General features: G+C 48.4%; 1 protein-coding gene across 14 annotated transcripts in view; it reads left to right on the forward strand.

The window, feature by feature from the left end:
• Window positions 1–4,848: 4,848 nt before the first annotated feature.
• The window catches only part of ABI2 (abl interactor 2), a 158,663-nt gene continuing 146,677 nt past the window's right edge, over window positions 4,849–16,834 (forward strand). For 5 of the 14 annotated variants that reach the window (XM_069733644.1, XM_069733648.1, XM_069733649.1 and 2 more), the window contains exon 1: window positions 4,887–5,114. In XM_069733644.1, the coding sequence (XP_069589745.1) occupies window positions 4,998–5,114 (117 nt within the window). In that variant the 5' untranslated portion in view covers window positions 4,887–4,997. Of the gene's footprint in view, window positions 5,115–16,834 lie in introns of all 14 variants that reach the window. The other 9 variants (XM_069733652.1, XM_069733653.1, XM_069733654.1 and 6 more) reach the window with 4 other exon arrangements.

A 16,834-nucleotide genomic window follows, 5' to 3' on the forward strand; every position in this document is an offset into this window, starting at 1 on the left:
AGGAGGAAAGACCTACGATGTCATCAAAAGCTCCTACACCGAGAACAGCTGCAGCGTGAGTGTGAGCGGCAAAAGAACGGCTTTTTTCCAGCAGAGCCGCGGAGTAAGACAAGGCTGCAGCCTAAGCCCAACGCTCTTCAACATCTACATCAACGAGCTGGCTACCGCCCTGGAATCCTCCTCAGCACCAGGTCTCACCCTCCACGACGCTCAGGTGAAATTCCTGCTGTATGCAGATGACCTGCTGCTGCTGTCACCAACCGAGAAAGGCCTCCAGGACAACCTGAAAATCCTAGAGAAATTCAGCTCCACCTGGGCCCTACCGGTCAACCTAAAGAAAACCAACACCATGGTGTTCCAGAGGAGAAAGAGAAGATCAGACCAACACCCATCATTTATCCTCAACAACTGCGACCTCACAGGAACGGACAAATATACCTACCTGGGCCTAGAGATTCACCGGTCAGGGAACTTCAAACAAGCCATAGAGACCCTGAAAGACAAGGCCTGCAAAACCTTCTATGCCATCCGAAGGACACTCTACCATCTGAAGCCACCAGTGAGGGTCTGGCTAAAAATCTTCGACTCCATCATCGCCCCAATCCTCCTGTATGGCAGCGAAGTCTGGGGTCCTCACACCTACCCAGACTGGTCAAAGTGGGACTCCAGTCCAACAGAAATATTCCACCTGGAATTCTGCAAGCACCTTCTCCAGGTCCATCGGAGCACCTCCAACAGTGCTTGTCGGGCCGAGCTGGGCAGATTCCCTCTACACCTAACAGTTCTAAAGAGGGCGCTGTCATTCCGGGCTCACCTGCATAGGAGCAATCCAAGCTCCCATCACCATAAAGCCCTGATACATGAAGGTGAAACAGAAAAACCAGAACCCCCGGAACAGCCCAGCCAAACCCAACCGGAGCAGAACACCAATCACAACAACCTGACAAAAGCCGGAATTAGGAAGATGGCAGATGAAGGCCAGGAGAGGTATGTCAGTGACTGGAAGAATGATATCATCAGCTCACAGAAACTGACCATGTACCGGAGCCTACAGAGAGACTACAGACTGGCCCCATATCTGGAGAAACTCCCGGACCCCAGAGACCGCCAGATCCTGAGCCGATATAGACTCAGTGCCCACAGTCTGGCCATCGAATGTGGCCGACACAGGCAGAGCTACAAGCCCAGGGAGGAAAGACTGTGCCAACACTGTGATCAGGAGGCCATAGAGGACGAAACCCACTTCCTGCTACACTGCTCCAAATACTCAGCAGTGAGGGACACTCACTTCAGGAGACTCTCACATCTCTTCCCAGACTTCATCACCATGAAGGAGGAAGAGAAAACATATATCTTGCTGGGAGAAGAAGAGAAAGCAGTGGAGATAGCAGCGCGGTATGTGAGCGAATGTCATAGACTGCGAGAAAGAGAACTATGATGCCATGGACTATAGCCCCCAACCTGGACCTGCCCCATCCACCTCCCCTATGCCATGGACTATAGCCCCCACAATGGACCTGCCCCATCCACCTCCCCTATGCCATGGACTATAGCCCCCAACCTGAACCTGCCCCATCCACCTCCCCTATGCCATGGACTATAGCCCCCAACCTGGATCTGCCCCATCCACCTCCCCTATGCCATGGACTATAGCCCCCAACCTGGATCTGCCCCATCCACCTCCCCCCACAGCTCCTACCCAACATCCCCTCAGTCCCTATCCCTATTGCCTCTATACACTTGCTTTGGCAAAACTGATGTGTATTTGGTCCTGCCAATAAAGCTTCTTTGAATCTTGAATCTTGAATCTACATTATATATATATATACACACATTATATATACACTATACACACATTATATATACTATACACACATTATATATATATACACACATATATACCATACATACATTATATATACTAAACACACATTATATATACTATACACACATTATATATATACTATACACACATTATATATACACTATACACACATTATATATATATATATATACTATACACACATTATATATATATATATATATACTATACTATACACACATTATATATACACACATTATATATATACTATACACACATTATATATACACACATTATATATATATATATATACAGGGTGGAGCGCGGTAATTTGCTTTTTTGCACTGCATGCTGTGGCGGCACTGTCGGTCGAAGAGAGGGGAGAGTGGGTGTGGCTTACAGTGGCTGATGGGAGATTTGTATTCCTCTGCCTTTCAGTTGCCATCATGCAGTGGACACGTGAGGAGAGGTCATTTTGTGTTGAAGCGTATTTTTCAAATGCCCACTCGATCATTGCAGTGCAGCGTGCTTTTCGTTTACAATTCGCTGTTCCTCCACGCGGACGTGTTCCTGGACGGCAATCAATTGTAAATTGGGTGAATGCATTCAGAACAGCAGGGAATGTGTCATGTGTACGAAGGGGACCTGAGAGAAGGATTACAACACCACAAAACATCGAGAGAGTTAGAGCAGCAGTACTGCAATCTCCGAAACGCTCTGCTCGGAAGCAATCATTTGCTCTTGGCATTTCAAGACGTTCTCTCCACCGGATTCTTCATGATGAACTGAATTTTCACCCGTATAAAATGTGCGTGGTCCAACATTTGTCAGCATGGGACTATTTGACACGGCGGACCTCTTGTGAAGACATGTTAGCAACGATACCCGTGACGCAATTGTGTTTTTTTCTGATGAGGCACATTTTCACCTCAGTGGGTGTGTAAACAAACAAAATATGCGTTACTGGAGTGAAACAAACCCCAGAGAAGTTCACGAGAGACCTCTGCATTCGGACCGCGTCACTGTGTGGTGCGCCATATCACGAGTAGGCATCATTGGTCCTTACTTTTTTCAGGATAATGGTCGTGCCATAACTGTGAACTCCGAACGGTACTTGTCTATGATACAGGATTATTTTCAGCCGGCTCTTGAGGCAATGGAACTAGAGGATACATGGTTCCAACAGGATGGTGCCACTGCACACACAGCGAGGGTTACCATGAATTGTTTGAGGCAAATGTTTCCTGGACGGCTTATCTCTTTGAGGGGAGATGTGAACTGGCCAGCACGCTCACCAGATTTAGCCCCATGCGATTTTTTCCTTTGGGGTTACCTGAAGTCTAAGGTGTATATCAACCGTCCCAACACCTTGGAAGACCTAAGGAACAATATTGAAGCTGAAATTGGCAGAATACCAGTGGACATGCTTGTTAGAGTTCATGAAAACTTCAGAAAACGTATGCAGCAGTGTGTGGATAGCGAAGGTCGACATTTGCCAGATACACTATTTAAAACCATGTAATTTAAAAATTCCATTACTGTTCAGTATAATTAAAATATAAAATAAATTTTTCTAATGATCATAATTTTTTTATTTAATTCCCAAATCAGCAAATTACCGCGCTCCACCCTGTACTATACACACATTATATATACACACATTATATATATACTATACACACATTATATATACACTATACACACATTATATATACACACATTATATATATATACTATACACACATCATATATACTCTACACACATTACATATAATACTATACACCCATGTTATCATTAAAGGGAACCTGTTACCCCGTTTTTTCAGATTGAGCTATAAATACTGTTAAATAGGGCCTGCGCTGTGCGTTACTATAGTGTATGTAGTGTACCCTGATTCCCCACCTATGCTGAGAAATACATTACCAAAGTCGCCGTTTTAGCCTGTCAATCAGGCTGGTCTGGTCAGGTGGGCGTGGTGACATCGCTCTTTTCTTCCCCAGCTTTCCGTTGGTGGCGTAGTGGTGTGCACATGTCCAAGTTCCGAATTCCCTGCGCGCACGTGAAGACACAGCGCGCGATCTGCGCTGTCATCCCTTTCATCGGTGGGGGCGGCCATCCTCCTGGGGCCGCGCGTGCGCAGATAGAGTGCTCTGCTGCACGGGGCTTCAGGAAAATGGCCGCGGGATGCCGCGCGTGCGCAGAAGAGATCGCGGCGGCCATTTTACCAAAGCCGAGATGCAAACTCGGCTTTGGGAAAATGGCCGCCGCGATCTCTTGTGCGCACGCGCGGCCATTTTCCTGAAGCCCCGTGCAGCAGAGCACTCCATCTGCGCACGCGCGGCCCCAGGAAGATGGCCGCCCCCACCGATGAAAGGGATGACAGCGCAGATCGCGCGCTGCTTGTTCACGTGCCCACAGTGGATTGGTCACTTCAACATGCGCACACCACTACGCCACCAACGTAAAGCTGAGGAAGAAACAGCGCTGTGAACACGCCCACCTGACCAGACCAGCCTGATTGACAGGCGAAAACGGCGACTTTGGTAATGTATTGCGCAGCGTAGGTGGGGAATCAGGGTACACTACATACACTATAGTAACGCACAGCGCAGGCCCTATTTAACAGTATTTATAGCTCAATCTGAAAAAACGGGGTGACAGGTTCCCTTTAACCATTTGAGAGTTGGGTTACACACACAGGTGAACCGTTCTCCTTGTGCTCTCCGTGAATTGCCACCTCCATTCATTAGAGGTAACGCAGCTGACATTTTTTTTATAAGCCCAAAACCATCATAGAAATAACGTCATCACCAGAGAGAAAGCGCAGGTCACATGACAGGCCGCCCCCTCTCATCATGACAGGCCGCCCCCTCTCATCCTCCTCTGCTGCTTTCTCACTACCTCTGTTGCTAAGCAACCGTATACCAAGCGAAGATGAACCAAGTACCCGGTGAGCGCGCGATTACAAATCCAGCCCAAGTCGTTTGCGCAGGCGCAATCGTGAGTTCGGAGCTGCGCACATTTTGGACACGCCCCCTTGCTGTGTGAGTGTGTGGCGGGGACGCGCCTCTCCTGCATTCGCTTGCACTGTGCGCGACCCCGAGCTCGCCTTTCCTAGCTGATCCCTCCGCAGTGTAGCGGGGCTTCTAGGAGAAGAATGTGCTGAGGAAAAACATGGCGGAGCTGCAGATGCTGCTGGAGGAGGAGATCCCCGGCGGCCGGCGGGCCCTTTTGGACAGCTTCACCAATCTAGAACGAGTGGCCGACTACTGCGAGAACAACTACATCCAGGTCTGTGAGGAAGATGGATGGATGCGGAGGGGGTGGAGGGATGGAGACGGGAAAACGCGAGTGGGGGTGTGTGTGGAATACACCCCGGGGACTGTGTATAGCACTAATATATCCAGGAGGGTGATGGGACCTCACATGTGATAGACGTGTCCGTGCCCCGTCACATGTGTGATAGACGTGTCCGTGCTCCGTCACATGTGTGATAGACGTGTCCGTGCCCCGTCACATGTGTGATAGACGTGTCCGTGCTCCGTCACATGTGTGATAGACGTGTCCGTGCTCCGTCACATGTGTGATAGACGTGTCCGTGCTCCGTCACATGTGTGATAGACGTGTCCGTGCTCCGTCACATGTGTGATAGACGTGTCCGTGCTCCGTCACATGTGTGATAGAGGTGTCCGTGCCCCGTCACATGTGTGATAGACGTGTCTGTGCCCCGTCACATGTGTGATAGAGGTGTCCGTGCTCCGTCACATGTGTGATAGACGTGTCCGTGCTCCGTCACATGTGTGATAGACGTGTCCGTGCTCCGTCACATGTGTGATAGAGGTGTCCGTGCTCCGTCACATGTGTGATAGACGTGTCTGTGCCCCGTCACATGTGTGATAGAGGTGTCCGTGCTCCGTCACATGTGTGATAGACGTGTCCGTGCTCCGTCACATGTGTGATAGAGGTGTCCGTGCCCCGTCACATGTGTGATAGACGTGTCCGTGCTCCGTCACATGTGTGATAGACGTGTCCGTGCTCCGTCACATGTGTGATAGAGGTGTCCGTGCCCCGTCACATGTGTGATAGAGGTGTCCGTGCCCCGTCACATGTGTGATAGAGGTGTCCGTACCCCGTCACATGTGTGATAGAGGTGTCCGTGCTCCGTCACATGTGTGATAGACGTGTCCGTGCTCCGTCACATGTGTGATAGACGTGTCCGTGCTCCGTCACATGTGTGATAGACGTGTCCGTGCTCCGTCACATGTGTGATAGACGCGTCCGTGCTCCGTCACATGTGTGATAGACGTGTCTGTGCTCCGTCACATGTGTGATAGACGTGTCTGTGCTCCGTCACATGTGTGATAGACGCGTCCGTGCTCCGTCACATGTGTGATAGACGTGTCTGTGCTCCGTCACATGTGTGATAGAGGTGTCCGTGCTCCGTCACATGTGTGATAGACGTGTCTGTGCTCCGTCACATGTGTGATAGACGCGTCCGTGCTCCGTCACATGTGGGATAGACGTGTCTGTGCTCCGTCACATGTGGGATAGACGTGTCCGTGCCCCGTCACATGTGTGATAGAGGTGTCCGTGCCCCGTCACATGTGTGATAGACGTGTCCGTGCTCCGGTTAGCGGTGTGTTGGCTGGAGGATGCGGTGTTAGATGTTATGCTGTATCTGGTGTGTTACTACCGTATATCTCCGTTGCTGCTGCCAGTTGTTACCAGCTGGTGCCACATTCATTCAGCATGTACAGCAGATACTGAGGCCGACCATTCATAGTTACACCTGTGCCTATAAGGTAGTGTGAGCGGCTCTCTCTGCGCTGCTGTAGCTGGTCATCCCCTGCTGGCCAATCATCATCAGTCCAGGATGATGCCCGCGTCTCTCCACATGTGGCTATCCTGTGATCGGTTTATTTCACGTGACATCATTGTATGGAATAACATAGTCCAGTCCTTGGGCCTATGATAAGCGAGGGTCCCAAGCCTGATTTGGAGACCGCTGTATTTCACCATTTTTTTTACTGTTCCAGTGATCTAAAACTGACCGTGCCATCCTGTATTGTGACATCCAGAGTTATACCGTCTGATGGGATCTGGATCAGCACAATTTGATGATATTTGTGTGACTTCAGGGTTTTTTCTCATCTTCATGAAGTAAATAGTGATGAGCGAGTGTACTCGTTGCTCGGGTGGTCTCCGAGTATTTATGACTGCTTAGAGATTTAGTTTTCATCACCTCAGCTGGATGATTTACAGCTTCATTACATGTGGGGATTCTCTAGCAACCAGGCAACCTCCACATGTACTCAGCCTGGCTAGTAGCTGTAAATCATTCAGCTGAGGTGATGAAAACTAAATCCAGGTCTGTGAGGAAGATGGATGGATGCGGAGGGGGTGGAGGGATGAAGACGGGAAAACGCGAGTGGGGGTGTGTGTGGAATACACCCCGGGGACTGTGTATAGCACTAATATATCCAGGAGGGTGATGGGACCTCACATGTGATAGACGTGTCCGTGCCCCGTCACATGTGTGATAGACGTGTCCGTGCCCCGTCACATGTGTGATAGACGTGTCCGTGCTCCGTCACATGTGTGATAGACGTGTATGTGCTCCGTCACATGTGTGATAGACGTGTCCGTGCTCCGTCACATGTGTGATAGAGGTGTCCGTGCCCCGTCACATGTGTGATAGAGGTGTCCGTACCCCGTCACATGTGTGATAGAGGTGTCCGTGCTCCGTCACATGTGTGATAGACGTGTCCGTGCTCCGTCACATGTGTGATAGAGGTGTCCGTGCCCCGTCACATGTGTGATAGAGGTGTCCGTACCCCGTCACATGTGTGATAGACGTGTCCGTGCTCCGTCACATGTGTGATAGACGTGTCTGTGCTCTGTCACATGTGTGATAGAGGTGTCCGTGCTCCGTCACATGTGTGATAGACGTGTCCGTGCTCCGTCACATGTGTGATAGACGTGTCTGTGCTCCGTCACATGTGTGATAGACGTGTCCGTGCTCCGTCACATGTGTGATAGAGGTGTCCGTGCTCCGTCACATGTGTGATAGACGTGTCCGTGCTCCGTCACATGTGTGATAGACGTGTCTGTGCTCCGTCACGTGTGATAGACGTGTCCGTGCTCCGTCACATGTGTGATAGACGTGTCCGTGCTCCGTCACATGTGTGATAGACGTGTCCGTGCTCCGTCACATGTGTGATAGAGGTGTCCGTGCCCCGTCACATGTGTGATAGAGGTGTCCGTACCCCGTCACATGTGTGATAGACGTGTCCGTGCTCCGTCACATGTGTGATAGACGTGTCTGTGCTCCGTCACATGTGTGATAGAGGTGTCCGTGCTCCGTCACATGTGTGATAGACGTGTCTGTGCTCCGTCACATGTGTGATAGACGTGTCCGTGCTCCGTCACATGTGTGATAGAGGTGTCCGTGCTCCGTCACATGTGTGATAGACGTGTCCGTGCTCCGTCACATGTGTGATAGACGTGTCTGTGCTCCGTCACGTGTGATAGACGTGTCCGTGCTCCGTCACATGTGTGATAGACGTGTCCGTGCTCCGTCACATGTGTGATAGACGTGTCCGTGCTCCGTCACATGTGTGATAGACGTGTCCGTGCTCCGTCACATGTGTGATAGACGTGTCCGTGCCCCGTCACATGTGTGATAGACGTGTCCGTGCTCCGTCACATGTGTGATAGAGGTGTCCGTGCTCCGTCACATGTGTGATAGAGGTGTCCGTGCTCCGTCACATGTGTGATAGACGTGTCCGTGCTCCGTCACATGTGTGATAGACGTGTCCGTGCTCCGTCACATGTGTGATAGACGTGTCCGTGCTCCGTCACATGTGTGATAGACGCGTCCGTGCTCCGTCACATGTGTGATAGACGTGTCCGTGCCCCGTCACATGTGCGATAGACGTGTCCGTGCCCCGTCACATGTGTGATAGAGGTGTCCGTGCCCCGTCACATGTGTGATAGAGGTGTCCGTGCTCCGTCACATGTGTGATAGACGTGTCCGTGCTCCGTCACATGTGTGATAGACGTGTCCGTGCTCCGTCACATGTGTGATAGACGTGTCCGTGCTCCGTCACATGTGTGATAGACGCGTCCGTGCTCCGTCACATGTGTGATAGACGTGTCTGTGCTCCGTCACATGTGGGATAGACGTGTCCGTGCCCCGTCACATGTGCGATAGACGTGTCCGTGCTCCGTCACATGTGTGATAGACGCGTCCGTGCTCCGTCACATGTGTGATAGACGTGTCTGTGCTCCGTCACATGTGTGATAGACGTGTCCGTGCTCCGTCACATGTGTGATAGACGCGTCCGTGCTCCGTCACATGTGTGATAGAGGTGTCCGTGCTCCGTCACATGTGGGATAGATGCGTCTGTGTCCCGTCACATGTGTGATAGATGTGTCCGTGCTCCGTCACATGTGGGATAGATGCGTCTGTGTCCCGTCACATGTGTGATAGACGTGTCCGTGCTCCGTCACATGTGTGATAGAGGTGTCCGTGCTCCGTCACATGTGTGATAGACGCGTCCGTGCTCCGTCACATGTGTGATAGACGCGTCCGTGCCCCGTCACATGTGTGATAGAGGCGTCCGTGCTCCGTCACATGTGTGATAGACGCGTCCGTGCTCCGTCACATGTGTGATAGACGCGTCCGTGCCCCGTCACATGTGTGATAGACGCGTCCGTGCCCCGTCACATGTGGGATAGATGCGTCTGTGTCCCGTCACATGTGTGATAGACGTGTCCGTGCCCCGTCACATGTGTGATAGACGTGTCCGTGCTCCGTCACATGTGTGATAGACGTGTCCGTGCTCCGTCACATGTGTGATAGACGTGTCCGTGCTCCGTCACATGTGTGATAGACGTGTCCGTGCTCCGTCACATGTGTGATAGACGCGTCCGTGCTCCGTCACATGTGTGATAGACGTGTCTGTGCTCCGTCACATGTGGGATAGACGTGTCCGTGCCCCGTCACATGTGCGATAGACGTGTCCGTGCCCCGTCACATGTGTGATAGAGGTGTCCGTGCCCCGTCACATGTGTGATAGACGTGTCCGTGCTCCGGTTAGCGGTGTTTTGGCTGGAGGATGCGGTGTTAGATGTTATGCTGTATCTGGTGTGTTACTACCGTATATCTCCGTTGCTGCTGCCAGTTGTTACCAGCTGGTGCCACATTCATTCAGCATGTACAGCAGATACTGAGGCCGACCATTCATAGTTACACCTGTGCCTATAAGGTAGTGTGAGCGGCTCTCTGCGCTGCTGTAGCTGGTCATCCCCTGCTGGCCAATCATCATCAGTCCAGGATGATGCCCGCGTCTCTCCACATGTGGCTATCCTGTGATCGGTTTATTTCACGTGACATCATTGTATGGAATAACATAGTCCAGTCCTTGGGCCTATGATAAGCGAGGGTCCCAAGCCTGATTTGGAGACCGCTGTATTTCACCATTTTTTTACTGTTCCAGTGATCTAAAACTGACCGTGCCATCCTGTATTGTGACATCCAGAGTTATACCGTCTGATGGGATCTGGATCAGCACAATTTGATGATATTTGTGTGACTTCAGGGTTTTTTCTCATCTTCATGAAGTAAATAGTGATGAGCGAGTGTACTCGTTGCTCGGGTGGTCTCCGAGTATTTATGACTGCTTAGAGATTTAGTTTTCATCACCTCAGCTGGATGATTTACAGCTTGATTACATGTGGGGATTCCCTAGCAACCAGGCAACCCCCACATGTACTCAGCCTGGCTAGTAGCTGTAAATCATTCAGCTGAGGTGATGAAAACTAAATCTCTGAGCAGTCATAAATACTCGGAGACCACCCGAGCAACGAGTACACTCGCTCATCACTAGAAGTAAACTATTGTCCCCAGGAGTAATCCAGTGTTAAAACAACAACCCCAAAACTGAGCTTTACATACCCTCCTGCGCTGTGTTTCAGCTGCCCTGGCCTGTGTTTGTCTGCAGCGCTGATTTCATGTTTCCAGTGTTGCAGCCAATCGCTGAGCTCCGCAGCTCTTTGCTTCTACATTGCTGCAGACACACAAATGTACAAAAGCAATGGCAGAGACGCATAGCTGGACCCGGGGAGGATAAGTAAAGCGCATTTTGCTTAGTTTTTTTACATTGAGCTACGCCTGTAGAGAATGGTATCATGTATTATACAAAGTCATGTGTTAATACAGCATTGTTCAAAACTTCATATTAGTGCCGTAAAGGTATATTTCCGTGCTGAAGGAAACATCTGTGTTGGAACCCAACAAATCTGCACATAATGGAAATAAAAAGGGTAATTATTCTTTCAGCATCAACCCCAACCATCAGCTGTTTTGCACAGCAGGGAAATGTAGAATTACATGGCGCTGATCCACTGAATGGATGAGCATGTAGTAAAGTCCAGCGGTGCGGCAGTGACTTTACACATTGACTTCCCAGCATCAATGTGTCAGTCGTAAATATAACAATCAGACTAATCCTAGGAGCTGTGTAGTGCATGCTCTGACATTCACCAGGCGTATGTTCAGCCATTCACTGGCAAATATCCTCAGAGCTAAAAATGTAACAAACCAGTATCTTTCTTTTTTTTAGAAAGGCAGATTGTAACATAATTCTGAAAAAAAAACCCCGACTTGGCACATAAAACCTGTGACCAATCATGGAAAAACAGCTGTGGAAATCGTATCTTTCTCATTGACAATCATATTTGTGGCCATTCATTTTTGGTGGATGTAGTATGTTGAAAATCACATTATATGATCATAGAAATAGTAATTAAAACTAAAATAAAAAAAATCTTGGAAACGGAGGTAGAATATTCAATAAAACGAAGCTTCCACTCAATTGAGCTTTAGAAAAGCTGAAAGGTCACACTGGCAAGTAAAAGTTTTTTTTTTTTTGTTTTTTGTTTTTAAATTTAATGTGCTGCCTCCTTTACCAAGTTTAGGATTCTGTGTAACTGGTGGATGAAGTCCTGTGAGGTGTGCGCCCTCTGAACTAACCAGTGTTGCTACTTTCCTTTACTACTACCGGTAACATTCAGACGTCAGTGATTTTCTTTTTTTTTTGTTATACACTAAGGTTATGTGCACACGTTGCGGATTAGGCTTAGGAATTTCTGGTGCAGATTCTGCCTCTCCTGGCAGAAAACGCACCTGCGGATTTGTCGCGTTTTTGTGCGGATCTGCAGCGTTTTTTGTGCGTTTTTGCTGCGGTTTTCTTGCGGATTTGCTGCGTTTTTTACCCCTGCGGTTTTCTATAATTGAATGGGTACAAAAACGCTGCAGATTCACAAAAGAGAAGTGACATGCTACTACTTTTAAACCGCAGCGTTTCCGCAGCGGATTTTCCGCAAAGTGTGCACAGCTTTTTTTTTTCTCATTGATTTACATTGTACTGTAAATCAATTGCAGATCTGCAGTGTTCTTAAACAGGTTCCGATTTCCGTCAGTTTTTACCATCCGTGTTTCATCAGTGATTTTCCTTTATGCTAAAAAACAAAAATATGTACCGTATATAATTGCAAAGTTTCTCATCATGCCTATTACAACGTTAAAAATGGACATCATGCAGGTCGCAACGTGTGCCGTCAGAGATGGTCACTGTCCCATAGAATTGTATTGCTAATTTTGATCTGTGATTTTGATAAAACATGAACTTGTCTCCCCTTTTTTTTTGTTTTTGCTGACCTCCAGGTCTCCAAAAAAGCAGACTCAAATTAGACTATAACACTTTTCTTGGCCCCCATAGACTTGTATTGGTGATTTTAATCCTTCTTTTTTTTTTTGCACCCCCCAGTATATAGTGTAGTAGCTTAATCATATAGTATTGTAATGAGTTGGTGTGGCACATAGAGTACCCACCCGAGGAGGGTAGACCATGCTGGAATAAGGATAATTGCCGTAATTTGTGTGCTGTGAAGGTGGTCACATACTTGAGTAATCACTAGTGACATGAGAAGGTTTCCGTTACGTGACTGTATTGTTAGATGTCTATGCCTCGGGTGTTAATGTCACTGACCTTTTATAGAGAGGCGAAGCTCAGCAGATTTTCAGTTCTGCATCTCGTGATGGCACGCTGCTTGATCAATTTTCTATTGATAAAATGTAACGGAAAGCATTTAAAGGGAATCTCTGTGCGATCAACCCTCCTAATCTGTCTATATGGTAATGCAGGTCATTGAAAGTTGAATAAAATGATACTTTGATATCTGATCCTATGTTTTTTTCAATATACATTTTTCTTAATATTTAAATGAGCTGTGAAGATCTTTGGGCCGGCCATAGATCTCCCTTGGAATCTGGATTCAGAGTTTATTTTTAATGAAAGGGGGTGTTAACAGTGTGAGACATGTAATGTCTGACAGTCTGCTCTCCTGATATACATGTCTCACATTGGTAACGCTGCTTTTCATTTAAAATAAACCCTGAATGCAGATTCTAAGAGCGATCTGGGTCCAGCCCATAGATCTTAAAGGGGATTTCTTATTATTTTTTGATATGGGGCTAAGAACAAACAGGTTGGTAGTTGCTAAATACCTGCCTTGTCTGCCCGGCCCCAATCTCCTTCACAGACAAATTTACATATTAAGAAAAACGTATATTTCTCTGGAATAAGACATCGGATCACAGATATCAAGGTAACATTTTATTCTGCTTTCTTTGACCTACATGCCACTATTGATGGTTTAGGAGGGTAGATCCTACTGACAGATTACGTTTAGGCTGTGTGCACACAGTGCACTTTCTCAGCTTTATTTCCATGCGGAAATGGTCCTTAAATGCTATGGAATCCTTATTATTTATTATTATAGCGCCATTTATTCCATGGCGCTTGACATGTGAGGCGGGGTGTACATAATAAAAACAAGTACAATAATCTTGAACAATACAAGTCACAACTGGGTACAGGAGGAGAGAGGACCCTGCCCGCGAGGGCTCACAATCTACAAGGGATGGGTGAGGATACAATAGGTGAGGATAGAGCTGATCATGCAGTGGTTTGGTCGATCGGTGGTTACTGCAGGTTGTAGCCTTGTCGGAAGAGGTGGGTCTTCAGGTTCTTTTTGAATGTTTCGATGGTAGGTGAGAGTCTGATATGTTGTGGTAGAGAGTTCCAGAGTAGGGGTGATACGCGAGAAAAATCTTGTATGCGATTGTGGGAAGAGGAGATAAGAGGGGAGTAGAGAAGGAGATCTTGTGAGGATCGGAGGTTGCGTGCAGGAAAGTAGCAGGAGACGAGGTCACAGATGTATGGAGGAGACAGGTTGTGGATGGCTTTGTATGTCATGGTTAGGCTTCTGTACTGGAGTCTGTGGGTAATAGGGAGCCAGTGAAGGGATTGACAGAGGGGAGAGGCTGGGGAATAGCGGGGGGACAGGTGGATTAGTCGGGCAGTTGAGTTTAGAATAGATTGGAGGGGTGCGAGAGTGTTCGAAGGGAGGACACAGAGCAGGAGGTTACAGTAGTCGATGCGGGAGATTGATGAGGGCATGGACTAGAGTTTTTGCAGATTCTTGGTTTAGGAATGTACGGATCCGTGAAATATTTTTGAGTTGAAGTCGGCAGGAAGTGGAAAGGGCTTGGATATGCGGTTTGAAGGAGAGATCAAGGATTACCCCGAGACAGCGAGCTTGTGGGACTGGGGAGAGTAGGCAGCCATTTACTGTAATGGATAGGTTCGTTTGGGGGGGGGGGGGGTGTCGCATGAGATGGGTGGGGGGGGGAAAGACGATGAATTCTGTTTTGTCCATGTTAAGTTTTAGAAATCTAGTGGAGAAGAAGGATGAAATAGCGGATAGACATTGAGGGATTCTAGTTAGTAGGGTGTTGATATCTGGTCCAGAGATGTAGATCTGTGTATCGTCAGCATAGAGATGATACTGAAAACCGTGAGATTCTATGAGCTGTCCCAGGCCAAAAGTGTAAATGGAGAAGAGCAGGGGCCCTAGAACTGAGCCTTGCAGGACTCCGACAGATAGGTGGCGAGGTGAGGAGGTGGTGTGTGAGTGGGAGACGCTGAATGTTCGGTCAGTTAGGTATGACGAGATCCAGGATAGGGCCAAGTCTGTGGTGCCAAGGGATGAGGGGGTCCGCAGCAACAGGGAATAGTCCATTGTGTCAAAGGCAGAGGACAGGTCCAGGAGGAGGATAGAGTAGTGTCGCTTGCTCCTGGCGGTTAATAGGTCATTGGAGACCTTAGTTAGGGCAGTTTCAGTGGAGTGGTGTGACCGGAAGCCTGATTGTAAGCGGTCGAAGAGGGAGCAGGAAGATAGATGGGAGGACAGTTCAAGATGGACGTGTTGTTCCAGTAGTTTTGAGGCATAGGGGATAAGTGATTATAGGGTGATGGCTCGATACAGAGGATGGATCAAGAGAGGGCTTTTTGAGGATAGGTGTGATTGAGGCATGTTTAAAGTTGAGTGGAAAACACCAGTTGTTAGTGATAGGTTGAAGAGATGGGTTATGGTTGGGATGAAGACTGTGGAGAGGTTCGGGATGAAGTGAGACAGGATTGGGTCAAGTGCACAGGTGGTGAGATGCGATCTTGAGAGTAGAGTGGAGAGTCGGTCTTCTGTAATGGTGGAGAAGTTGGTTCTTGGGGTTGTCGACTAAAACTGTCTCTGATGTTCTCAATCTTCTGCTTGAAAAACGAGGCAAAGTCTTCAGCTGAGATGAGTGGGGAGGGAGGAGGTTGAAGGTGTTGAATAACTGTTTAGGGTTGTGAGACAGGGAGGATATGAGAGATGAGAAGTAGGTTTGTTTTGCTGTGGCGAGTGTGGTCTTGAAAGTAGTGAGGGACTGTTTGAATGCGATGAAGTGCTCGTTGGAGTGGGATCTTTTCCATCTCCGCTCAGCAGCCCTGGAAGCTCGCCTCAGTTCTTTGGTCAGGCTGGTGTGCCAGGGCTGTGTGTTGATTTTTGCAAGCTTTGGTATGTGTGAAAGGGGCAAGAGATTCCAAAGCTACAGCTATTGTGGTGTTATATAGAGCGGCCGCGTCATCCGCATTGTGTAGGGAGCTTATGTCTGTGTGAGAGAGGAGGGATTCAGAGAGTGAGTGTAGATCAAGGTGTTTAAAATTTCTGCGAGGGTGTGCAAGTTTGTGGGGATTGTAGACAAGGAGTGGAGAGGGAAGAGAATGTAAGTAAATTGTGGTCAGGAAGAGGTGAGTTAGAGAGGTTAGATAGGGAGCAGAGGCGGGTGAAGGTGAGGTCCAGTGTGTGACCATCTTTGTGAGTGGCTGCAGAAGACCATTGAGTGAGGCCGAAGGAGGAAGTGAGAGATAGAAGTTTAATGGCAGCTGAGAGGGTAGTGTCAATGGGGATGTTGAAGTCGCCCATGAAGATAGTGGGGAAGTCCGCAGAAAGGAAATAAAGTAGCCAGTTGGTGAAGTGGTCAAAGAAGGTGGTGGTTAGTCCTGGGGGACGGTAAATGACAGCCAGTTGGAGGGGGAGTAGATACGCACAGAGTGCACCTCAAAGGAAGGGAGGGTAACAGAGTGTGGAAGTGGGAATGGGGTGAAGGAGCAGTTATCTGACAGGAGAAAACCAACTCCACCGCCTTGCTTGCTGCTGGGGCGGGGGGTGTGAGAAAGGTGGAAGCCACCATGTGAAAGTGCATCAGGAGATGCTGTGTCAGAAGGGGTGAGCCAGGTTTCGGTGATGGCGAGGAAGGAAAGTTTGTTAGTAATAAAAAGGTCATGGATGTAGGAAAGTAGCTTATGCAAGCTGATTCAATGACAATCCTGAAGTGTTGTGCACATGATTAGTAGATTTCCTTAAGTATATACAGTGCGGTTTTTTTCTACAGATGGTCAATTCTTTGTGCGTATCTGCTACGTTTTTCACCAATTGATTTCAATCGAGTCAGTCAAATCCGCAGCAGAAACGAAGGTATAAAAATGTTTGCAGATTTGCTCAGTTTGCTGAGTGCTGTAAGATGTCAGTGTGACCTGCGGTTATTTTACCACCGGTAAGCA

Source organism: Ranitomeya imitator, chromosome 7, assembly GCF_032444005.1.
Source record: "Ranitomeya imitator isolate aRanImi1 chromosome 7, aRanImi1.pri, whole genome shotgun sequence".
Taxonomy (NCBI): Eukaryota; Metazoa; Chordata; class Amphibia; order Anura; family Dendrobatidae; genus Ranitomeya; species Ranitomeya imitator.